The sequence below is a fragment of the Triturus cristatus genome, chromosome 5_2, assembly GCF_964204655.1.
Source record: "Triturus cristatus chromosome 5_2, aTriCri1.1, whole genome shotgun sequence".
NCBI classification, from domain to species: Eukaryota; Metazoa; Chordata; class Amphibia; order Caudata; family Salamandridae; genus Triturus; species Triturus cristatus.
This window is the reverse complement of record NC_140588.1, coordinates 667,796,817-667,823,801: the sequence shown is the minus strand read 5'-3', so window position 1 is coordinate 667,823,801 and position 26,985 is coordinate 667,796,817. Positions and strand designations below refer to the sequence as shown.

Genomic DNA, 26,985 nt, shown 5'->3' with positions numbered 1-26,985 from the left:
CAAACATTTCCTTTGGTGCACGGACAAGGCAGCTGACATTACCTGTTCCCTCCCTGACAAACTGGGGGCATCTACGACGCTGTAGCGCTGATGAGAACGGCGATCACTGGCTTCGGAAAAACTACACTACCCAGGCTCCCTCAGGGCATCGGAAGTGTGGACACTGTGTTTGGCGCGCGTTTGGCGCTTGAAAAGCAACTCCACCCCCGGCTGAGTGGGGTCTGTTTCAAACATTTCCTTTGGTGCACGGACAAGGCAGCTGACATTACCTGTTCCCTCCCTGACAAACTGGGGGCATCTACGACGCTGTAGCGCTGATGAGAACGGCGATCACCGGCTTCGGAAAAACTACACTACCCAGGCTCCCTCAGGGCATCGGAAGTGTGGACACTGTGTTTGGCGCGCGTTTGGCGCTTGAAAAGCAACTCCACCCCCCGCCTCGCGGGGACCGCGCGCGGGCTAAGCCCGGGCAAAGGGCGGGCCGTCTGTGGCCGTCCGGGGCCGGCCGAGGCTGGGCTGGGCCTGGTCCCTAACATCTTGCTGAGGTCGCTGAAAGAACATTAAGGTACTGTTCATTTGTTGCGAAATCGTCAAGCTATTGTGGCCCTCTGCCCCCATTCTGCTGTTTGCATTGGTTAACTAGGTAACAAAGAGGCCTGTTGCAGGGACACCCTCTGCATTGTGTTACGTAGTGATATCAATCCTATAACTGCATGAGCAGAATGGCATCTAACACTCGAACCAGATCTTCCAAATTGAGCACGAAGGACCATGTCACTCCATCACAAAAGAACAGCTCAAAAGGTACCCCCGCCCAAGTCCCAGCACAGCAGACTGCCATTGACAGAATGTTGCTTAAGGCCATTGGTGAAGTTTCGAACGAGATCGAGCGCACAGAAAGACGGCTCTCATTAACTCCCCATTTGAGCCAACTCGCTTCACCTATTACTAATACGCCCGCGATCACCCTTGACTCGTCCCCGGAGGCCCCGCTGATAAATACTTCTCCGCCACAAATAACTCCCACTGGTGATACACTGGACAATGGCAAAGGGGGAAAGACCCGAGTGACGAAGAAAAAGGGGAGTAGCAAGAGGCCACTGGGACCCAAAAAGACTAGAACCCGCACGACCTCCAATTATCCAGACGCCCCAATTGGAGAAGCTACTCGTGACCAAGCATTGGGCACACAGGCTCCACCGGGGTGGGTGTCCCAGACTGTTAATGATCTACAGTTACATTTTGAGCTACTGATCAACACTCAGATGAAACAAATCCTGAGCAGGCTGGACAAAATTGTTTCTCTAGTGAAGATAAGGGGTGGAGGGACAGGCAACACTCTATTACCACCACTGAGCAACAATCCGGCCACTGAGTTGCCGATCGCTCAAATAACTAAACCTGGAGCTGAAGATCAGCCCAATAAAAATATGCCTATCATTCCACCTGATAACACCCCAGCAGGGCCCTCTAATGCTACCACGAGAACCTTACTATTGCCAAACACGACTCATTTACAAACGGATAGGACACATACAGGCCTTCCCGCGAACACAGCCCACGTAAACTCGGCACTGCTGCACACTCCGCTGGAGTTGTCACACCGCACACAATTACCCCCATTTAAACCTACTTCCATTGGGCCTTGTATACACTTGCCCCCGGATGCAGCCCCGTATGTCATCATACTTACAGGGGTCCCAGAGTTAAAACCTGGGTACACAGAATCGCATGATGAACTCAAGAACAAAGTCACACATTGGCTAAATAAGAATAGGCCATTGCCGAGGGACGTACAGGGAGAAATCCTACATGTAAGAAGGGTGAGATGGCTGGGGAATAGGCAAAAGAATGTAGTTGGTGATTGTGTGGTGGTGAATTTTAGGGATTACAGGATAGTTGATCATATATTAAGCTGGGGTCCGGCGGCTCAAAGCAGTAACATAAGCTCACTACCACTGGGGCTCTTCTATGCTGCTGATAGAAGCACATATCGCCGAAACGGGGGCAGTTATGATAAAGATGAGTATTTGTGGGATGGCAGGGCTCATCACGAAATGAAGTCATATGCCCCCCCGGGGAGTCAAGGCAGAATTGCCCTAAGGAACAGATTTGACCCCCTTAAGTCTCTGGAGGAGGTGGATTGACTGAACGGGGTTAAAGCTTATGCTGAGCAAACACCGATACAACTAAACACTGCACAAATTACTCCCGTCGTTATGACCTCCTGTCATCCCAAGAGGAGCAAAATTTGCACTCATCATCCAACTAGAGGGAGGTCCCCAGAGGAAATTATTGCAAACAAACACAAAACAGTGAATAGGTTGGATAGCCTAGGTCAAAGACAAGAGGAGGTTGAGATTAATGAGGAACTTACTCACGTGGCCTCACACACACAGCACCCACAAGTTACTCAGACCCCACTAGTGCCTAATACAGATGGAAACTTGGGAGAGTCTGACCACACTATCCCTAAAAACTCTGCCCCAATAGGGAGAATATTGAAGGAGGGGATTGAATTGGTCTCATGGAATGTAGCTGGGCTGTCCTCCAAATTTCACAATCAGGAGTGGAGGCAATACATTTCCAGATTCCATATAATCTGCCTGCAAGAAACTTGGGTTGTGGACCACAATCCTTACCATTTAGCAGGATACAAATGCTTTGCTGTTCCTGCAAAAAAACTGGCCCCGGGAAGAGCAATGGGAGGGTTAATCACCTATGTGGACCTAAAGTTAGAAGGTTCATGGATTGATTTAAATTGGAACTCGCCCAACATTCAAGCTATTGGGTTTAATGCAAGCAGGATAAACGCTGTCCTAATTAACGTATACAATGCTATTGCAGGGAGTGGGAAAGGGCAAATAATACACGACGTGGACACCTACCTGACCCGAGAACTGAGCCTAAGGAAGATAGGTAGGGAGCCATGTGTGGTTATAGCAGGAGACTTAAATTGTCACCTGTGTCCAAATCTGAGCCCATCAAAGGGTGCCTGGACCGGTTGCACACTGGCAAAAGGGGCGCACTTTGAACACACACCGGGAGGGCTGGAGTTACAGAGGGTCCTGGAAAACCATATGTTGAGGCATACATTAGACCTGATGGGTTTCAAAGATAGCTGTGAGGTCATACCTACATTTAAGGGGAGAGGGCAATGCTCTATTATAGACTACATAGTTGTCTCTCACCATTTTAGGGATTGGATAAATGATGTAGGAATTGAATGGAGCATATTCAGTGACCACAACCCACTAGTACTGAATATCAAAAATTGGTTTGCCCGAAATGTGAAGAAAAGGACCGAGGTTATTAGCACAATGAGGGCAACTGACCAAGGGAGACGCCTCAGATGGGCAAAAGTGGATGGGGAGGCCTTTTATAAATCTCTAATAGAGAAAGGCAAAGAGATGATTGAGGTGTGCTTTGATCCATCACTTAAAGGTCCTGTGGTGGTTAAAGCGTTCGAGTCTATGGCACACCTTATAGATGGTTTACTTAAATCATCTTCGAGACCGGTAGTCAAGACTTTCCCTAGATGGTTTGACAAAAACTGTTCCCGGGCCCACAAAGAGCTAAAAGAATGTTTAAAAATAGTTCCAAAAAACAAGAGTGATATTGCACAGTGTAGGATTGCATATAAAAAGGCAATCAAACAAAGGAAATTGGCATTGCAAACACAGGTATGGGAAGACTTGCGGGACGCAGCTGATAGAAGAGACTCAAGTGCATTCTGGAAAATAATTAATAAACCCTATTTCCAGGACACTGCTGCCCCAGTAATTGGCACATCTATTCTCCCAGAGCAATGGTCCAAACACTTTGAACTACTGTACAATCACTCGAATGTGAACTCGAGGGGCGATGGAAATCTTTGCCCATGGGCATCTAATATTGAATTCTCGCTGGAGGAAATAGCAGAGGGCATTAAAGGTCTTACAAAAAATAAAGCCCCCGGCCCGGATGGAATCCCTCCCGACCTCTATTTAAGTAGGGTTGAGCTCTGGGCCCCAATTCTCAGAAGAGTAATAAATACAGGAATAGCAACCGGTTTGCCACGATCTTGGTCTGAGGCTACAATAGTCCCAATTTTTAAAAAAGGGAAAAAGGACGACCCGCAGTGTTACCGCCCCATATCACTAATTGATGTGACTGCTAAAGTCCTGGGGCGTGTAATTTTGAATCGCCTATTAGACTGGGCCACTGAACACCAAATAATCACGGATTTGCAATATGGTTTCAGGAGTGGAAAATCAACAACAGACCAATGCCTGAACCTTTACCTAATAGTGGCCAAATACACCATTGCAAGTGATCAGGCGGTATATCTGGGGTTTATGGACCTCTCAGCCGCTTTCGACCATGTCAACAGGGAAAAACTCTGGGCTCTGATGATTAGATTAGGGGTAGAGCAGGGCCTAGTGGATATTCTAAGAGCACTTCACTGGAACACTTCTGCTAAAGTGCGCTTTAACTTGGAGGGTGACACGACAGCATCCTTCCCTTGCACAAGTGGGGTGAGACAGGGATGCATCTTGGCCCCGTTCTTGTTCTCTCTATACATAAATGAGTTAGACCGAGCACTGTGTGAGATGAACGTGGACACCCCCAGACTAGGTTCCCGACCAGTTCCCGTGCTACTGTACGCGGATGACGCGGTACTTTTAGCCCGCACACCTAAAGGTCTTCAGAGCCTGCTAGACGGGTTCGTTAGCTTCATGGCCAGTTTAGATCTATCGGCCAACCTCACCAAGTCTTATGTGATGCTGGCTGGGTCTAAACCTTGCAAAAGATTTTCTTACAAAATAGGCACACATAAAATGGAAAAGGTTGAAACCTTCTCCTATCTGGGTATACTTTTTGATGGGCTTTTAAATTTTAAATTTTTAACTGAAGAGCGTAGGTCAAAGCTAGTGGTATCCACAGGGGCCATAATGAGCTATGGGCGCAGGCTGGGCAGGTGGTCCCCTGAGCAGGTTATGCACTTATATGGCTCCATCTGTTGCCCCAAAATATTATACGGGGCAGAAGTGTGGGGCTTTGTAGCTACCCAGCAAATACAGATTGAGGAGAATACGTTTCTGAGAAAGATTCTCCAAACCTCTCAGAGTATATCGGCCTTTATTTGCCATGACGAATTGGGTAGAACATATATGGAAGATCTGATTAAAATCAGACCTATTATGGCCTGGCTAAAAATCTGGACCAATCCAGAGGCGGGATTGAGCAGACAAATAGTCATTGACTGCATGAATAGGGATAAGGGAATGTGCATACCATGGCTGAACTATGTTAGAGTCACCCTGGAGAGTTTAGGGTGTATGGATCTTTTTTATAACCCGCTAACAATAATTCCCGAGGACAAAACCAGAATTAAAAGAATTTTCTTCGAAAAAGTGACCACACGAAGAGCGATCCTTGAGGAAAGTAAGCCTACAGTCCGCGCCCACATAATGGTAAAGACAGTAGAAGGTATGGAACCGTACCTTGCCCTCATACACAATGCACAGGACAGGTTCCTAATTACACGATTTAGGTTCAACCTTCTACATCATCTACTGGCTGACCCGCTTGGTTTTACTGTCACAGTCGAAGAGAAGGGTACCTGCGGCTGCGACAATAGGTCTCCGCAGGATACCCTTCATTTCGTTTTATTATGCCCTTTTTATTCGATACCTAGACGCACATATTTAGTAAGGATTCTTAAACAAATGAAGTTTAGACATGCTAAGGTCGCTCTTTTATATTTACAAAGATCTGAGAACCCACTAGCACTAGCTTGTATTTTAAATTTTATTAAAGTTGCCATAAGACTTAGGAAAACCAAGGGACTCCCTTGATTTAAATGTGAATTGGGAATGAATTGATGATAATGGTCTCTGTGCAGTTATTGGATTTGTAATGAACTGAATGTTGTTTTTTAACTGTATATTTGTACTTTTATGATATTTTTTAAATATCGAATAAAGGAATTAAATTGAAAATTGATTGGTTAGGGAAGTCTGTGAGCCTGTTTGATTCCGTGTTGCTGGGAAAGGAGGCCCTTCAGGTAAGTTAACTTATATTTATTATTATTATTATTTTGTTTTTTAATTGAGCACTCCCTCCCTTCCCTGCCCACCCACTACATTACAAAAGCGGCCGCCACTGCGTATGGGTTGGATGCTAATATGTTAAGTGATAAAGCTGATCAAATCTGAAACATCGCATTATGTTTACCATTGGTAGTTTTGTCACGGATATTTAACCCCTTCGCTGCGGCAAGAATTCCGCTGCGGCTCTGGGGGGGTTCGGGGTCAGCGCGGCGCCGCCATGCTTGTGACGGAACCACTCCGTCATGAGCCACGGGCGCGCTGTGGTCATGACGGAGTGGTTCCGTCACGACTCCGCCCACTTGCATTGTTCGCCCGCACAGGTGGGGAATCAGTGCTGCGTGGGCGGAACGGCCGCCAACGGCCTCAGCATGACAGAACCACTCCGTCATGAGCACATGGCGCCCGTGGCTCATGACGGAGTGGTTCCGTCATGAGCAGGCAAGGGGTTAAAGACGTATGTAGTTATTTATCTCTTTTGGCGGCGAATTATGGATCGGGTGCAGTGAACCTGCCAGCGCTATGGCGCACCCTGAGCTAGGTAGGGATGACACTAACAGACACTGCACCAGATTTAAAGGGAAAAAACAAGCACCGTCAAAACCAATAAGTTGGGCATTTGTTTTGTCAACACGTGCTTTGGTTTTTCATGGTTTGTGCAAAACTTTATTGTTGGGAAAGCTGCTGGGCTCTCATCAATCAAAAAAATACATTGCATAAAAACAAAAAAACATTTTTCAGGTCTGAAAAAAGCAAACACTGCCTTGGTGGTCACTGGCACTTAAGGAAACTACTTTGGGCCTGATTATGACTTTCGGCAGTGCAGGAGCGGGCAGTACGCCACCGCCGTGCTCCTGCACCGCTGAAGGTAACTGCCGCCCACCTGCCAGATCACTAGTTTAAAGTGGTCTGGTGGGCGCCAAGGTGGTTTCATTGCGGTGCCTTAGAAAACAGGCACTGGAATGGGACTGCACAACACAGTTCCTGCACGGCACCGAATCAAAAGTCTATGCTGTGTAGGAACAGGAGTGCATGCACATAGTGGGTCACATAATGTGCCCACCTGTATGCAACCCAATCCGGAGGAGGCACAGGGGGCCTTGTGAGGCCCCCCTGTTTCCTCTCCACCACGGTGTTCATGGAGTAGGAACATCCATGACACTACCGGCGGAGAGGAAACTCACATTATGCTTGCTGGACTGCGGCGGTCCCATCAAGCATATTGCTGCCTCTACCCCACCGCGCCACTGCCAGGGAATGGCGGTTCCCTGGCAGAGGTCCCAGGGTGGTCCAACCGCCCAACTCGTAATGGGGCAGTCAGACCGCCGGTGCAGGGGTGGCTGGATCACCGCGTCACCATGAGTCTGTCAGACCTAAGACCGCCAGACTGGTAATCACGCCGTTGGTGTGTATATGTGCTTTTAGTGAACAGGCAGAATACTGTCATTCACAGTGAAGTTAACCAATAGTTGATGGGTGCAGACCATTGCCACATGAGCTATGTGCGGGATGTTGCAATAATAGACATTGGAAGAAGAGGGCTGACTAAAAACCCATGTATGTAAGTGCATTTTACATATAATTTTAGTAAAATTAAAACCTCTTGGCTAACAAAAGACCTAATGACGCCCTAGCTCAATCCCGTAATCACGCAGTTTGAGCCTGCGCTTGGGACAGCATATCATTTAAAAAAGAGGCACAATGTGAAACTGTGCCTCTGTCTTTCATTGTTAGCATTTAAGGAGAAAGTACCCACTTGCTGTGTATGCCCAGGGGATCCCTGACACCCTTGTAAGCACTTCCCAAGGGCGGATATGATGGTTGCACACTCGCTGTGAGCAACGTAATATTTGGCGCATAAGAGTGTCCGCTGGCACCTTGTTTACACTTGCGTCCACGTCTGTATAAAGGCCCAAGCTCAAAGTTGCTCCCTCATTTGCACGGATCAGAATAGGGAGAGCAGGAGAACCAGGTAACCCAGCTTCCTCGTTATCGTGATATTTATAGAAATCTTGTATGGATATCCTTATGAAAAGATCAAATGTCTCTAAATGTTTTTCCAAATCCCATAAGTAAAAGATAACCAAAGTATGACTAAACTGCAAATAAATTACCAGAAAACTGAAAGCCACAGATTAGTTGCAGAGTTAAATGCCCACCAATACACAGATAGATGAATACTAATTGAAAATGCTGTAATGAATGGAATCAATAAGAGAAAAAAGTTAATTGGAGATTCTGTGCCAGGAAACCAATTCCCAGAACATGCCAGTCCCAATCTGGAAGCATATGTTGTTCGTGAAACCTTTACCAATGAAAATCACAGATACTATGGTGAAAAAGCTACACTGAAAATTCCCATCGACCTTCAGAAATGTCATGAATCCAGACAGACATCCAATTAGAGCACTAGGCCTGTGGATATAAAGACCAGATCCTATTTTCACTTGATTGTATGGAAGGTGCTCCTCAGCTAGTGGTGAAGATGTCTATGCATGGAGTTTTTCACTATTGTTATATAAGAGTGTATTAGTCACTGTTTCACAGAAAGATTATTTCAGTTTGCCTCCACTAATGAAGCCTGACAGATATCATTTTTAAACACATGAATTATGTGTGTATACTTCACAGAAACTAGATACATAATGGGCCCCAGATGTGCACCGCCTTGAACCAGCCCAGAAATAGGTTGGCAAAAAACTGTCAAACCTGGAGCCCAAACCAGTCCTGCACAGCTGTTTGTACCACTCCCCATTAAAAAGGAAGACATTATTCTCCAATATCATTTGGGACATGGTTATCAGCATTTTCCACAGGTTCTACTGGCATCTTGTATAAAAAGTCTCTCAGGGCAGTAAGACCATGTTGGTGCAGTATGTTTGTATATAGTTAAACCATGTCCATGGTAACAAGTGCCATGCTGGGATACCAGGTCACGTCATTCCATTTAGTATATTCAATAGATGTTTTGTGTCACGTATGTTTGAAGGAAGATTTGTCACAAATGTTCATAAGAAAGGGCTACAAATTCAGCTACTCTCTCTGTCGGGCCAACGATACCCGAAGAAATAGGTCTCCCCAGAGGGGAAAGAAGACTTTTATGTATTTTATGCATAGCATGCATACATACATGGGTACCTAGGCCTGTCCACCAACAAATAAAAGTATTAATCAGCATTCAGTAATTCTGATCCATGCCACAGTTTCAAGTTAGAATTAATTGCTCAAGTGATATCAAATATGGGGTTAGGATATATTCTCTGATAACATTATGCATTGCTTATGTGCCCATATATCTCTGATTTATCCAATACAACCATATTCCCTACGTTATCAGCCTCCCTGATGATCACATTAGGATCTGAACGTAACGGTCTCTTGTTTGTCATATGTGAAGTTGCTGTTATAAAATTCCTGCTTCTTTCGTAACCATGTCTCACTCCACTTGTCAACATCATTAATAACTGCTTTATAAAATACATCAACATTATTCTCACTTGACAGTTGTGGGGTCCATTTGGATCTTTGTTTAAGACCATTGTGGTACCTCAAGTTGGTACATAATTCCAAATCTTGCAATAATGCATCAACTTATTGTGGAAATCTGTGATTTGAACACTGGTGCTCAGGTGGCATATGGAGCTGGCAGCACCTGACAGAAGAGCCAAGTCTTATAAGAACCTCTAAGGAGCAAGAGAAGACTTTTAATGCCAAAGCATATTGGGGAGAGAATCCAGTGCTTGTCTTAGCATATATGTCAGACCGCATTCAGGGGGCCATAAGGGCAAGCAAGACGGTACTTAGACATCGGGCTGGGGTCATTTGCCTCTGATCTCCCAGCATTCGTCCTACTATGGCTCTGCAAATCCAGATAAGTATAATTTCTTCAGCACTTGAATCTCAGCGATAGGGAAGGCGAGCATTCACAGGCTTCTCAGGGAGCTTAGTGTGGGGTACACCAAGCTCATCACCCAACAAACACCAACCAACATAATAACTGATTGCCCAGACAAGGTTTTGTCTTTGTAAAAGAGAAGTAGTTTAATATGCTTTAAAATGTAATACTACACTCACAATATACAGGTACTCAAGAGTCTCTAGTACAGGGCCACTCTAGCAGGGGCAGTGGTTCCTCCAGTGTTCATACTTCACCTTCCCCTCTCTCTCACGATACAGCAAATCTTGTGGGGCTCCCATGCACAGGTGCAATACCCCCTCCATCCGCTCTCAGGTAAAGCATACGCTAGGTCTCTCAGTCTGAGGTTTCTCATCCACTGTGAGTCCTTATACTAGGTCTAAGCTAGGCGTCATTATATGTCAGTCTGTGCCTTCCCTATGCTCATTAAAGACACCGTGGCCAACTGTTCTGATGCCTGGAGCAGATGCAGGGGCAACACAGTAAAGTTAACAGGTGGCTTTAAGCAGGAAACAGGTCGTCTTCAGAGCATTGTCCCTCTTTGGACGCACAGTGGGATATCGGAGCTGATGGTTTTTGGCAAGATTCTTCTTTTTGACTTGTGCTTTTTGGTGAGTTGGTGGCGCAGCAAGGCAGATCTCCCGGGGTCAAGGCGGTGATGCAGTCCGCTTTACATCCGGGTGGAAACCGTTAGGCTTTTTATGTGCTTTACAGTTTCAGCATGGCTGCCACGGTTCAGTGTGCAAACTTCTGTTTAGCACATCAGGAAGCCTCACTCAGGGTCATGATGACGTTTACTTGGGCACACACTGAGGAAGTGCTGCAAGGTAGTGGCTTCAACTATAGTGGTGTATCCATTCAGGCACTCATCTGACCCTGGTTTACCAGTTCCAAAACCTGCTACTCTGGCTGTTAGACCACATCTCTTTCCTAACTTATAATGGCAGAATATGAAATCTGATTGCAATAAGCAATCATAGGAATGCAGGGGCTCCCCAATGTTGTACAACCAAATGAGATCTTAAAAAACTTGGCAAAATTCAAAATAATTTTTTAATCACGTGTGCCACTGCTCAGAAAATTACCTGTTTATCCACAAGAAGTGATAGGAGAGAAAAATAGTTTGGTAGTATGTAAACAACGTTATTATTTAATCTATTGGCTATGCAGATTGTCCTGTATCTATGTATGTAGTATTTCTATAGTACAAACCTAGCCAAAGCAGGGGAGCACGGAACATGGCGTGTAGGATGGAAACCAACACTTCAACATATTGATATTTTTTATGACCCAGCCGAAAACAAATATTAACCTAGTTTTACCTGGACAACATCACCAGAGACTGAATGCAAAGCCGCAGTAAGCAGGCTTAGATAAAGAACCTTAGGTAAAGCAGTGATTCTGTGTGGTTGTGGAGCTATGCAAGAACATCTGAGGTGACACGTTGCCACCCACAACACCTGGATAAACGCCAGCTTTCACTTCATACAGGAGCAACTTGGCTGCTGTGTATTATTGCCTTTCCTTCAACCTGCCCTGAATGGATGTAACGTCACACGCTTATAATCCATCACCTCTATTCCTTTTATCAATGAACAAATAAGTCCTAAACCCCTGTCCGTTGTACAGGCGCGGCACGTTCAGGTAAGAGCGTATTTGGTGGTTGGGGGAGGAGGGTTAGGGTTGATTCGAAATATGACAACGAGGGAAACTTAAATAAAAAATAAAAATAAAAAAAAACATGTCCCACCGCTCTTACCTGCAGGGGCTGCACCTGTCATTGTGACGTTTGCATTACCGATACAAGTGACATTTATATCTCTCGCAACAAAGTAATAATCACTTCGTGTCCCTTCAGGCCTATTTCTGCGCTATATAAATTCCAATAAAAATATCTAAAAAATGAACTACCGGGAAATTGGTTGTAGGCTTTTTATTTTCAACAAAAGGATGACTCCTCGCACTTCTTCTATACCTCCAACACATCATGCCGCGACACTCACCAATCAACTCAAGCTTTCTCCAAATAAACACAACCGACTGACGTTTAAGCACTGTCAAGCACAAAGGAAATATATTCACATTATAATTGACGATATCCATTCAACATTGATAGGGGGAATTTGGAGCAGCACAGCCTCTTATTTGAGTGGTTTCACACATACCAGCAACCGACAGCGTAAACACTGCATGAGTTCTTTTTTATGGGTTGCTATCTATATCTGCAGAGACCACGTCAGTGTTAGAAATATAAATAACCACAGGACATTTTTTATGCACATCACTTAACAATGCTCAGAAGCCAGTGCCTCTGTAAGAGGTCCGGGGAAGAAATTATCACATTACTCACACCCTTCATATTCTCTCTCCAAAGTGAACGTTTCTTGGCATTTGTGCATATGCCTTATAAAAACCAAGCTCGGATTCAGGGACAGAAAGACTTTTAGAGATAAGGAGCAATAAGGAAAAATGCCTCTTCAATTAGAATTCATCATATACACCTCCAGAATATAGATTTCACTGTGCTCGGTAATTTTATCCTGAACTCTCACATTATATACTTTTTTATCTGTATAGTGCACATAGAGAAATGCAATCAACAGGTTACCGTCTGAACATTAGTAAATTGATTATTAACACTGCTTGTGACTAAGGTCTCTGTCAGTATTAGACAGAGTCTTTGGGACATATTTTCTCCATGTAAATTTGAATTGCAAAACACTGGCAACGTCAGGAATTTCCCGTCAATATGATGCTCATGGCAGTGGTGAAGTTTTAGGTCAAACTGGTTACTTTTAACTGCTGTGTAAAAAAGTATGTTGTGTGATGATAACTGATTTATTAATTTAGTACGGGCAAATGGATTAGATGAGGTAACTGCAATGGATTGTAAAATGTTTTATTTACAATGGTATTCATTTATGTTTATTGGGGAGTCACACATTATGCATTCCTTTTAATGACGACTGTTTGTACCATTAGTGCCAACATAACGTTAAATAGTAACCGAGAGGACAGAATGTACAATTTAAATTTAATCATGCCAGTAAATGTTGACCTGGCTATTGTTTTTGAGGTAGTTACAGTATTTTGCAAACAGCACGTCTCACATCTAACTATTTTGTCAGGTTCATTTAACCACCAAAGTCAGGCAGAATTGGGCTGCTGGGTTTGCTGTTTATAAAAGGAACAGGAAAGGGTGCAGCAGAAACTCAATTAATTGCAGGGTTTTGCCTAGCAAGACATTCTGAATATTAGCACATGGTGCTCTTTGCACATGCTTGTTCACAAGTGTACTTGTGAAATTAAGCTGAACTTGGTTATTTTTAATTCAGTTACCATTATTCCAACTATAAAAAGCAGAGAAAGAGAAATGAGTATTATTTTACAACAGAAATGTCTAGGGTGAAGGAGTACAATGATTTTAAAAAAATATATGCAGTAAAAGATCTGCCTTTTAGTTGGAAATTATTGGTTTAATTATGTTTAACAATAAAGGACACTTGTAAGGAAACATAAAGGGCAGTCCATTTATTTCACATCAAAAGAAGACAAAGATGAATTTCATAAGCATTGCCAAATTTGAAGTCTGCATGAGTCCTATTTCTTTGATGGTCCTCAATTATTTTACTAGCCTAACATTTCTACAGTAGGCATGAAAACTGATGGTGCTAGTCACATGCACAATATGCTTTTTATAAGTCACATTAAAGACTGCTTGGAAGACCTATGGAGAAGAAAATATAGCGAATATAGTGTCTTGTCAAACAACTTGTTCTACTTGTGCCTCTACTTGGAAGCACAGTGAGCAGCATAACATCCGCAGGCGTTTGCTCAATTATACTTTAATATTGTATGAAATAACATGCTGTACAACTTTAATTAAAGCAACTAAAAGAGTGCCTTGATGAAAGAGGGTCTCTTTCATACACAATATGTAATGTGAAAATACTCATAGGTCTCCTGTGGCCTTATAAAAACTCACTTGACAGCCTTCAGTAATCTACAACCACCTTAATAATTATACCAGCCAGCCTTTTCATAATATACAGGCATATACCAATATTCACATTGTGCTCCAATGCAATGCAGTGTGCTGAAATGAATCAACTTTCCTGCAGTGTTCACAACAGTATTCATGTAGAGGGGTTGCTGACAATGCATTACTTCTCATCCGTCTTCGTCATCTCATTCCTTATATCTGAGGCTTTGGCATCTAGTGCAGACCATGGTAACTCCCTAAAAACAATGCAGGTCTATGCTCTGGTTCTACAAAACCTTGCTCCCAGCACATTGATAGAAATAAGGGGCTTACCCTCTTCAACTCGTGTTTTTTGTCTCTGATGGGACCTATGCTACTACAAATGGAAAGTCTTGTTTTAACTTCTTTAGATTCTTTTCTATATTATTTACTTAGAAATTTAAAAGGGTGCATGGAGGACCACATTCAGCACGTCGGCAGGTATGAAGTACGAGCCTTAGAGCTGCTCGCCTTCCCGGTTATTTTCAGAGCGCCTCTTGTAATGTTTTAATCAAGACACAGCTTGGCTGGGCCAGCGTATTGCCTTCACAAAGGGGTTTGGAGTCAGGGGGACGTGAGAACACTTCTTTCATCAGTGTCGGTGTCAGGAAGGCGTGGCTGTGCTGGGCTAGCACGTCTTTCTTGAAGCAAAGAGGAGCAGGAAGACACAGAGAGTCTTCCTAGAGAAAATTAAAGTGGGAAGACACAGGTTTGCTAGGCCAGAACATCTTCCCCATTGTAATTATTTATGTTTCTTCCTTATGGCAGAAAATGAAGGAGGGTCTTTTTTTAATCAATTAGTTGAAGCTCAGTATTTGTTTTATTAAGCTGAAAGGTGCCCTTTTACAACACCAGTAAAAAGGGCTAACACTGCGAAGCAGAGCACCCTCCTCAAGTTTATTGAGTAGGGTAATAGGCAGCTTGCTTATTTCACTATGTTGAAATTTGTTATTTTATATTAATATTATGCTACAGTGAAGTGAAGATATATTCTGCTGCTTTATATTTAACTTACATACTTCTGCTCCTGGGAGAAGGCAATTCCCCATAAAACATCATGGGCGCATTTAAATCCACAAAATCTCATGTGATTTCATGCGTGACATTTGGTTCAGAAAAAAAGAGGGTTGACAACTCTTCAGTTGTAGTGTTCACCTAAATTTGGGGAGGAAGGTCGAAATGCAATCAATGCACTTGCCACGAAGAGGCTTTTGGAAGCGGACCCGGATGTGGAGACTGTGGGTCAAGAGGAAGCCATCAGACAGCCCTATCCTTCTGCACATGATCTACAGGCGAAGATAAACAAGGGAATCTCCAGGTAACGAGTTCAGATTGGGTGCAGTGGATGTTGCTGATGATGCTGAACAGGGAGGTTGTTATATACAAGGTTCAGACTTCAGTGAACTGCTTACCCACGTAAGACAGAACTTAAGTTGTCTGGAACTTTCCACAACTCAAGAAGAAGATTTTTCACCACTATCAATGGAAAGAACCTGATTCCTTACTAGTACATACTGCCATCAGAAAGATTCTGAGCAAAGAATGGAAGGATATTGAGAAGCCGCTGTTACCAAGGTTTCTATCTTGGACAATTTCAATTTTCAGGAATAGTTTTCTTCTTCAGTTTAAGTACACTCTCTGATGGCAGGATAAGCATTACATGTCTCCATAATGTTTGAAGATGTCTCCCCACCAGACATGGCAGCTAAAAAAAGGCTGCAACAGTAAAAATAATCTATGTGGCTCCAAATTTTGCTTATGCCTTTTACACTGTCCCGTTTCTAGTATGGGATTTACAATCCCTAGCACAGAAATTCAGGACAGTCACTGTACAGACTTTACAGAATAACTTTCTGCAATGGAACAACAGGTCAGTTTCCTTGCGGGCATTTCTTTGGATTTTTGAAGCGCTTCAGTTTCTATTTCAGCCTCAGCTATATCTATGAGAAGACATAAATGGAAACTGAATGCAGCTCAGAGGGCTACATTAAGTCACCTGCCTTTTACTGGAGTTAAGTAATTCAGAGCCTAGCTAGATGATTTTATAAAAAAGATCAGCTGCAGTTAGGAAGATGTTGAATCTAGCACTCTCACCTGGTAGAGGTGATTGGTTTCCTAACAAAATAATCCTTCAATCCCAAAGAACATTTAGGTGAATCCTTTCAGCCCTCTTGAGCAAGAGGGTTGGCAGGGGTGCTCCTCCCTCAGAAAAGTTCCAGTCTTCACCATCCTCTCAGCCTGCTTCCCAGAAATCCTGACTATTTCAAACCGAAAGAAGGTAGAAGGGGAGGGGCTGGCTGCTTCTTTTCTTCAACAAATGGAAACAATCTACTTCGAAGAGAAAATTACACAATAGAGTTTTAAGAAACAACATATTGCTTTTGATCTTAAAGTACCAGACACTGCAGTACATAGGAGCAATTTTCCAAATAGAAGATGCCAAGGTATCCCTTCCAAATCCAAGGAAAGAGAAGTTGAACAGTCTCTCTTGAATCTTCTACAGAAGACTTTAGCAATAGCAAGGGAGTGGTTGGGAGTTAAGAGAGGGATTGCTTCCTGTTTGGCCATCATTTATTGGTCAAGTCTTCACCTGTATCCACTAGTCCAGCACCTGTTGCAACACTGGAATCCTTAGTGACAGGATATGTCAACATCATTCATGTAACAGGCTCAACACGACATGGTCAGAATTGGTAGTTAAATTCAATGTGTTTCAATTATGGTGAAAAATCCCAAGATCACTACAACGGATGCCAGTCTCAGGGGCTGGCGAGCTGCAATGGAGGATCTTTCTGTCCACGGTCTCTGGTTCGGAATGGACGGCCAAATATCCTATAATGAGAGGGAACTAGCAGCCATTTGCAATGCTTTTTATGCTTTCTTGCCAGTGATTCAGAAAAAAATAAGAATAGACAATCAAGTGGCTTGGGCTTATTGGCCCACTGGGGTGAAACAAGAGTCGGGCCCTAGCTACCCTAGCAAAAGCAATAGGCAATCGGGCAAAGTCTAATCACCTCTCTCTGGAACAAATTTATCAACCTGGGTGAAACAAGAGTCTGGGCTCTGACTCTCCTAGCAAAAGTGAGGGGGAATTGGACAAAGTCCATTCTTCTCTATCTGGAATGAATTCATCATCCGGGGAGGGGGAATGGGCTTGCACACCTGTTAAGGAGAATTTTTCCTTCTTCAACCTCGATGACTCTCATCCCTGTAATATTTCATCAGATCCTTCAGCCGTTTGGTCTTCCCTGGATAGAGATATTCACAATGGAGGCTTCTCAGATTCTGCACTCTGGTTCAGTCACAAAAAGCCTTGACTCTGGACGCTCTCCCCATTCCATGGCCACAAGTTCTGATTTATACTTTTCCTTCAATCCATTTGGTCTCCAGAGTGTTGAGGAAAGTCATACAGGACAAGGCTCAGGTTATATTGTAAGTCTCTTACTGGCCTCTGATTTCCAGCAATTCTCAGGTTAGCAGTAACAGATCCAGGGAACCTTGTAATCCATCTTCTTCCAGAATGGTCCATATCGCAACTCAAGTTGGGGTTCTGGAAGTTGAAAGTAGAAGATTGATTGAACTAAGTTGTGCGGAAAAGGTAACCTGTTCAAGTCCAGAGTCTAGAAGGCCTTCCACATTGAAAAATACTCTGAAAACTGGAAGATGTTTTAGAATCGGTGGGGAACTAAAGGGGTTAAATGCCTCCTCTTGTCCCTCTACAATAGTTTTAGACTTCCTTAGTGACAATTTCTCAATAGGATTGTCTGTTTTTATGTTACATATTCAGTGGGCACCATTCAAGGCTTTTCAGAGATAATGATGTCTTGCAAGTAGAAGGTCTTGTAAGAAGGCTACCGAATAATATTTTCTAACAGGAGACCTGTGATCAATTCTCCCACCCATTCCGGGATTTACCATTGGTTCTCAAAGCTCTATAAAGTTCTCCTTTGAAAAAACACTGGAATTAATTTCTATAGAATTTCACACTTTGAAAGTATGTTTTCCTATTAGCCATTGCATCTGGAAGACATTTGTGATAAACTGGAGCTTTTTTAGTTGATGCTGCGTACCTTAATTGTTTTCCGTATAGGGTAGTGTTGAGAACTGATCCATCTTTTCTACCATTAGCATCTTCATTCCATTCAGATGAAGATATTGTTTTGCCATTGCTCCTCTCCTTATTCTGACGTAGAACATTTATTAGATGTACTAGAGGATTATCTATTTTTTACAAGAATTGAGCAAGGCGCAATTTCTCTTCAGAACTTTCGGTACTCCAGAAAAGGTGATTTGTCCATTTTCTGGCACATTAAGTAGACGGATAAAACAGACTGTCTGCTGAGCTTATGAATTAAAAGGCTCAGTCCCACATGATTTAGTTCAGGAACAGGAGTTTCTACCTTCTGGTTGGTTTACAAGGGAGTATAAATAAGTCTGTTAGCTTTGTTATTATTTTGTTACAACCAGAGCCTAGACCAGCATTTTTTAAAGTTCTTAGTTAATATCATCCACACCTTAGGCAAAAGCCTCACTAGTAAGGATTGTGATGAGGAGGACTACAACTCGGAGTAACACAGATTACTAGTAAGTAATTCAAGCAGCTATGTAAACACTAGCATTAGCACCAGTATGTACCTATTACTCAGTTTCAGCATGAAAAATGATACAACTTAAAACACACAAATATCTCAAGAAAAAGTTGAGAAGAAGGTAACCCAAATTAATGTTACAATATTGTAAACGCGGAACCCGTCACAGAGGAGAACACTCACTAACGTGCACATGTCCTGAAGCTAGCTAGAGTGTGTTTCAACAACTAGGAACAAACAGCGTGCGGTACATCTGCATTCCAGCATTCCCATTTTGCTTAGATTCCAGCTTTCTGCATGTTGCTTTGAAGAGATCCGTCATCAGTAAAAGTGTTTTCAATGAATATCTGACAATGTGCCTATATTTTGCATGCATTGAGCTGGTCATGCTGGTTAGGGGTGCTGGCTTCAGCGAATGCATCACTTCTCTGCTGCAGATTTCCACGGATTTGTTCCGAGGTTCTTTTTATTTCCCCAGTAAACGTGCACAGTTTGCTACAAAGGACAGTTTTAAAAATATTGAACAGGAACGCAATGCCCCATATAAACGATTTAATCTGGTGGAGCAGAAAGAGTGGTAGAGAAGCTTGGTTACGTTTCTGCCATAAAAATAATGAGCAACGAAGCATAAAAGCAGGCAACATTCACAAACATAACGAACACTGTTCGATTCGAATATTCTAAAGAAAATGAGTACTCACCAAAACTTTACTCCCAGTTATCTGCATGCAGTGGTCAACGCAGAGCAGTTATGGTGTAAAAAAACAAACATGGCAACGTTATTAGCATGCTAAAGTTATTCAGAAAGCAAATGCAATTGAATTATTAGTTTAGAACCATTGTTACATTATATTAATTTAAAAAATCTAAATGTCAGAATTCTAACTCAGGCAAAGATTTTAATTTGATGGATACTACAGTATGAGGATTTGCATGAGACAGAAGATGGCTTCAAAACAGGCACTAATATTTGTCACAAGGTCTAAAGCATGCTACGGTTAGCTGCAACCCCAACCCCAGTAGAGAGCATGCTGCGTCCAAGATAGTACTAAAGGCTATTATTGCAGGAGTGATGGTCGTTGTGTGGGAATAACAATAATATTAATTACAACGAGATTCTGGATTAAAACAACAGACACATGCATCATGAAGGGAAAATGTATTTAAATGTGCAGATACTGGCATGTTAGAGGATTTGTCTATGCAAGTGAAAAACAGTGACAAAAGTACAGTAATGTATGTTAATAGATTTGAGTCGTCTTCCCCAAAATAATTAGAAAAACTGAAGATTTTTCGGATCACAGAAGATGAAGGCTGAGTAAAGCCCTATGTACACCGACCTCTACCTGAATGTGTGCATTCAGGCACTCAGCCCTTCCGTGAAAATGTGACAGGCACAACACAGAATATAGGATATTAAACGGGTGAACATATGTAGCTAGTATCTATAAATCTCTAATTGCAGCCACACTGGACATTCGTTCTGTATAAATACATTTTCATAAATGTCTTCCTAATTAAGATAGATTTGGTTAATAACACTGCAGCTAAAGCAAGAATTAAAAGTAATCATCTTTCACAACCATAAAAGTAACCTAGAAAGCCTATGTTCTGAACTTCAAGCAGGTCGGATGTCTTACAGCTCGTTTCATGCGACTCTCTTTTTTCTGAACTGAATTAAAGCCCTTGTGGACATACAAGGGCACATTACAGATTGTCCCCTAAATAATTCTGCATGTCATCAGAGTAGTTACAGAGCACAATCTAGGGCTTCAGTTAGGGTTAAGAACGAGCCACAAGAAAATCTTTGTTAGGGTAACAACCATATCAGAGTTAATAAATGAATAAATACATGAACGTGTCTCAAATAAATACATCAAAGCTCTGTATCAAATTATCTAATACTATGCTTAAAGATTTTGCTGTATAAATGGCAAAATACTTTGGCCCTTTCTAGTTCAGCGTGGTTGACACTGTGCTAATCCCATGCTTAAAGACTTTGCTAGAAAAACGGACATTTTGAGGTGAGAAGATTTAGAGTGTCACTGGTGTTACAGAGCTCTCTGCTTCTCACTGTGAGTGAGTGTGTGTGTATCTATATTCAATGAAAAAGCTGAAGGTTAAGGTAACTTTATAGCTGGGTGTGGTAAAAAGATCAATTTTTGTTTAAAAAAAATCAACTTTGAAATTCACTGTAAAAAAACAAAGGTTAAAGTAACGTTATAGTTAGGTGACTATATCAGTGACAACATCAATGTTTTGAACTAAGGAATACCACAGAAATTCACTGATAATAGTTCGCACCACTTATGACCTCACATTTTACATTACTCATGACGTTCTATGACATCATTTATGACATCGCTCATGACATCTGACCACTAGGTGGTAATAATTAGGTCAGCAGTTCCATAGGAAAAGCATTTTTTGTGTTGCTAATAACTTTTGCACTGTTTGATGAATCTCCAAGAAACTTTCCAAAAAGTTGCTATCTTTTGATTAGTGTGTGCATTGAAAGTTTTGGGGTGATCTGTAAGCGGCAGCCAATAAACAAGGGCAGTCCCAAAACGCAAAATACCCTTGCATTTTCCTTAGACGTCTTTAGACAAGGCTACAGCAAAAAATGCTGAGCGGAATTACAGCAAGATTGGAAGGAAATTAGATCTTGGTCTGCAGATAAGCGTTTTGTGATTTCATATAAATCAATTCAGTAGTTTTGAGAAATTAAGGTTCAAAACTAATTGTATATTAGGACATTTGGGTCCTCAAGAGACTGTCACTGGAGGGCAAATTTAAAAATAGAGCATTTGGTTTAGCCCAGGGAGCTTTATTTCCCTTGGGGCCTCTCACTCTCATGGGAGTGAGTGCTCTGAATGCTGGCAATGAGTATAAGAGTGACACCCTCAGAACCTCTCATCAATACACTCCTGGACCTAGAGAGACTTTGAATAAGGACTGCCATGCTATCTGAAGCTTGAAAGAACATTGGTCCTGCTTAGCTTGAAATCAGAACTCCAGAAGGGCTTCCAAGTGTCAATTGAATGACCTCCTGTTTTAGCTACAGGAACACAAAAAGCTTCCAGAGGCCTTTCCCTGCAAGTGCTCAGCTGACCAGTACCAACTGGACCTGCTGGAGTGAGTCCTGACCACCAAGAGGTGCCCCCCAGTTTGTAGACCCTTGGCTGGTATTGGAGTGTACCGCTCCAACCCTAAAGCTGCTAGAAGAGGGCTGTAGGTGAAAAACTAGAGGTTCTGGGCTCCAAGTGTAGAAAACAAACATCCCCGTTCTCCTTGTGAATGTGAGCGAGTCTTCACCAAGGCCAACGTGAGTCCAATATCCTACTGCCAAAGAGACATTCTCGGACTCAGACCCTGGACTTCATTGCCTGGAGTTCTTCACGTAGACAACTGCTGTGAATTTTCTGCCAACGCAAAATCCCTGAACAACTGAACTGCCACACGGATTTCCGACTGAGGCCTGGGACTCAACAAACAGCTGTTGATAAGCCCCTCTCTGGATCCAGCCTGCAGCCCAACCACCGACGACCCTATAGACGAGTGCTTCTCGCATGAGAAAATGGAGTACGTTAGAAGGCAAACTATTCACTAGGACGATCCTGGTCCATGTATCCCAACAATCGCTCCATCGTGGTTGACCTCAGCTTTGGACTTTGAACCAGTCCAGCCTGTCCAGATAACCACAATTGGTGCTTTGTTCTTTTAGGTGCTATTTCTACTGAAAATCTTTAAAAAAATCATATCTCCAGTTCCAATTATTGTGTTTTTCTGCTGTTTCCGTGTCATTTTATCTATTAAATTTTTTTTATTTTTCTACATTGGTTTGAAACATTCTCACCCAATTATTGTTTGAGGGTGGTATGCTTTACCCATTGCCTCCAAGTTAAGCCTGACTGCTTCGTGCCAAGCTACCAGAGGTTTAAGTATAGGTTTATTTAGTGATTTTTGTGGCTCACCCTGGCAAGGATTGTGTTTATTACTTATGTAGGTCTCTCACCCCTAACTAATAATCACATTTTTTACATTATTTGCCTAAGGATCTATTAGAGAAATTTGCCATTGCTGGGGACCTACATATTAGGATAGCTCTCTTGGGGCTTGACAGCAACTGCAAAAGATAAACCAGGTGTATCCATGTGGAGGAAGTCTGACTTTTCTGCAAATACACTACAGATTCTTTGCTTTTTTCTGGACCGTATTTTGTTTAGCTGATATTAGAAATCTATGCACTGTGACACTGCTTTTCGGTGTCACAGTATCCATGCTCTGGCCTTAAAATAGTATAGTTTAAATTGGTTTTAGACAATCTGTTTAGTTAAATTTCATGTGAGGTCATGGCATGTGGTGCAGAATTATCAACAGAGGCGTGGAATTTAAATGCTGTATATGGGCTGCAATATGCATTTACACCACCCACATATGACAAAAAGTAGAATACCAGGGTCACCATTATGCTTCGGTCGGGCTGTAGTTTAAAACCTCTGCAGTATCACATGAGAGGAAAAAGTGCATTTGCCATGTAAGAAAACCTATAGTTACAGATTAATATTTCAGACCTAAAGTGTGCCTTGTGATTCCACAGGACAGGGCTCCTATTGCATCCAAAAATAAGACACAATACATATCCATAATAGGTGGCCTCGTAGTTACTGAGCACCTAAACACTGTTTTTACTGTGAAGTTTTGGGCTGCATTCTTCAGGAACTGACCTAGGGATGATTACACGTATTATCTCCAATGAGAATATGCTAGCAAAGCTATTGAATGTTATCTTCTCCTTAGTTTTAAATATTTGACTCAACGGTGAAATCAGGAATTTGATCATTTTTGGGAAATAAGTAACTTCATAAAAATGTATCCTGTTCTGTCTGTACCAAAACTGACTTAAAACCGGTTCTACCACTCATCACACCTTCTGATGCTAATACAGACTCCTGGGTGCAGTAACACCCAGTGGGAGAAACATAGCCTGAACTCCGGATCCAGGAAACCAGGGGAGTTGTCAACAACTGACCCCTTAGCAAGAATTACCTACCTAGTAGGGTGGATAAACAGGTGGCAGAATGAAGGACAGTCTTCACCCTAATTGTAGTGACTTGGCGATGTAAAATGGGGCTGCCTCCAGTCATTTCCAGGGCCCTCCTAGATGCAATGGTAGCAAACCCAGCAGGAGGGATAATTAGTTTGGACTCTGCCAGATGGGAGGCAACCTCATCTAAATAGTGGAGTGGTTTTGGATACAGCATATACAGTAGGAAGAAGGGTGCAGACCAATCCAGGACATCTGGGAATTTTTGCAGTTAAAGAAAGAGGAAGTGGGGTAAAAGGAAGTGGCCATAGGGCAAGAATGTAGACATAATTGGGTATGGAGAATTCTATAATCACTGGCTAGTGCAAAGGATAAGACTGCCATCTCACTACCGCCCCCTCAGAATATTCCAGATGGAGAAGATCGAGCTGGGTAAATGAAGATTCCAGACTCCTGACTTCTGCCTAGCACCCAGGGAATGGAACCTCTCTGCAAGGGTCACATGATTGATCATCAGTTTGCCTGCCCCAACGACAGAAGAAAATAAAGCACTCCAGATTCCAACAAGATCCAGTTGACCACAGATGACTACACCTTTGCGAGCCCAGACTGGAGGTAGACCAGGTGCCTAAATGCTTGCCCTGGGGACGTAGAGGTTCAAATATTGTCCAGAACGAGGTTTCCCAGTATTTAGGGGAAAAGTTAAATATTTTCAACCTCTGGAGGTTGGCAGGTGCTGAGGTATGCCAATGAGGGTTGCACCCAAAGCAGGCAAGAAAACCAGGTGACCCTGTTCAGAGCTTTTTACTGCACTGACAAGGGATTTAGTGGGACCGCACAGTGAAGGTATTGGCGCTTTATGGAACCCGGGCCCAGCTAGAGCTTTCAGTGTTGCCCCACTGCAGGATTTTGAAAATGGAAAAAGAGACCAAGTTTGAAGTTAAAGCACCAGAGGGGGGCAAGGAAGCAGATCCATCGCAGCAATGAAGCAACATCAGTGGCTTAGAAATCCAGTTTTGACCTCCTCGATGCTTTTAATGATAAAACCAAAATCTTCATGGTGAGCTCAATGATCACTCAGACTTCAACCTTGCCCTACTGAAGTCGATTTTAAAGACTAATCAGATAATATATTTGACTAGAATCACCTTTGTTGTGAATCTGACGTCTGCTACATCATGGTGGGCCTGAAATTGTACCTGGACATGGTCCAGGGGGAACTATCACTACAGATTGGCCCTTCACACTTTCAAGGTGCTTTTTGACTAAGAACTTCAAAAATGTATATCACTGAGTTCGAGTACCCACTTAAAAAAAAAATTGTTTTTTCTTTTTGCTCATTACATTTTTCTCTAATTTTATAAAGTGATTTGGGAAATTTATTGTGTTGTTTTCTTGACATTAAAATGGAGGGAACTGGTTTAACTTAATACGCATCTCTCTATGGAACTGTCCGCAACTTGTGCTATATTTACCCAGGCATGAGGAGAATTTCTCTGAGACTTAGGTTGACACCTAAATCAGGTGTGCTTATTAAGTCGATAAGGGTCCACCCTTGAGTCTGACTAGAAAGTTGTATTTATTGGTATTATTTCATTCACAGTTGAAAAAACATGTAACTTTACTACTACAAAATCTAGATACAGTTGCTCTTGGTTAATCACATATAGATGGAATCCTGTTTTAAAACTGTAAAAAACAAATACATCAGAAATAAATTCTACATCATTAAAGTTCATAACTGTACTAAAAGATTCATTTTCAACTTTCCACTTAATATGATCTAAATGAGGTGTTTTAACTGAAAAATAGACATGTTGAAAAAAAGGATGCTCAACTGTTTCCAGCACATGGTATTAAAATCTCTCTTTCCAACACACTTCAGAATTACAAAAAAAGTGCTACGTGTCTGCTTTTCTAACTGCTGGATGCATCCAGCTCATTTACTGATATCTACATTTTGTCATGTATTGCACAAAACATCCTGCATTGTCACAGAATTCACTTTAAAAATTCCTCTCCCTTTACAGGCAAATAAAGAAAAGTGAACTCCAATCCCCATGTTAAAATATTAAAGCAGCTTAACATTTGACCTCAGTCTTTGAAATCATGCCAAATATGGCAAGTTAAACACAGAATTTATTGCTCTGACTTTTATTTATGACCCACCAAAAATCAGCTCAAAGACACCAACAGTTTGGGAAACACTGATCTGGGAGATTAGAATGATTGGACCTCAAGGTTCTGCTAGTGTGGGTATGGCAAAAAACAAAACAAAACCCCATGAAACTTGGTTGATTAGATTAAGCTAGCTAAGTGACCAACGTTCTAGGGGCCTCTATTATACTCACCTAAGATGAGCCAGTGACCCACGTAAGTACCGGTGAGTTGGGATTCATGTAATCGTTGAACATATGCTTATCTCTCCCAGGATGCCCAGGTAGGTGTTGCAATGTAAGCCCGTAAATTGAGCTGTCAAAGCAGCTCTGTAGAAGGATTGCATATGTTTTGTGTGTAAGTCCTTTAACTCTTCATGATCATATTATGAGAATAGTCTGGTCCAAGCCTTGTGATTCAAGTTAACATGAAGAGTCCATAGAGTGAAAAATACTGAAGTAGTCATTCACTGAAAATCAACAGAATGGGAAACTTTTGTCTATATTTCTTCAGGGCTGGAGTATATGTAATAACAATCTTCCTCCTTTTCATGTTGGCAGGCTTCCTCTACTACACTTCAACATGGGACTTGCATTTCTCAACATAAACCTTTTATTTCACCTTGGTTTGAAAAGACCTTAACGGTACTACAGCAGCATTTGCAATTATTTTGCACACGTTGTCAAAGAAGATGCAGACATGTCCCAAAATCTGCAAATCCATACTCTTCTTTATGTTTAGTTTAATAAGCATGCACATCCATTTAGTAAATGTCTCTCTGCTAGTTCGGTGAGCAGAAAACTTGAATTGTGAAACAAATCCACTCACAGATCATAGAGTCACCAGGTTCATGTGGTGGCCATCTTTGATAAGGGTATTAACCTTTTAATCCAATGAGTTTTGCTGGCTGGTCATTGCAGTGATGAGAAGGATTTGTTTTCTGTATTTTGCTGTGCTCACTCATCAAGTTACAGTGGCATGAGCAACAGCACCCCCATGAACCATCACAATTGCAGGTATGGAGTGAAGAAGAAGGTTGGGAAGGAAGATGCAATGGCTCCTCTCAGTTAGCCATTAAGAAACTGCAGGATGGGGCCTTTGTAGAGTCTCCGACACCTACATTGTCAGCCTTTTACCATTATAAAATATAAATGTGGTAAATC

The 26,985-nt window shown here is 42.4% G+C and overlaps 1 protein-coding gene across 4 annotated transcripts in view; it reads right to left on the bottom strand.

Annotated features, from left to right (window-relative positions):
- DIAPH2 (diaphanous related formin 2) overlaps window positions 1–26,985 on the bottom strand; it is a 3,515,124-nt gene that overhangs the window by 3,145,019 nt on the left and 343,120 nt on the right. For 3 of the 4 annotated variants that reach the window (XM_085607750.1, XM_085607752.1, XM_085607749.1), the window contains one exon: window positions 19,320–19,340. The exons of the other annotated variant lie outside the window; for it this stretch is intronic. In XM_085607750.1, the coding sequence (XP_085463876.1) occupies window positions 19,320–19,340 (21 nt within the window). The remainder of the gene's footprint in view (window positions 1–19,319; window positions 19,341–26,985) is intronic. 4 annotated transcript variants of the gene reach the window in all.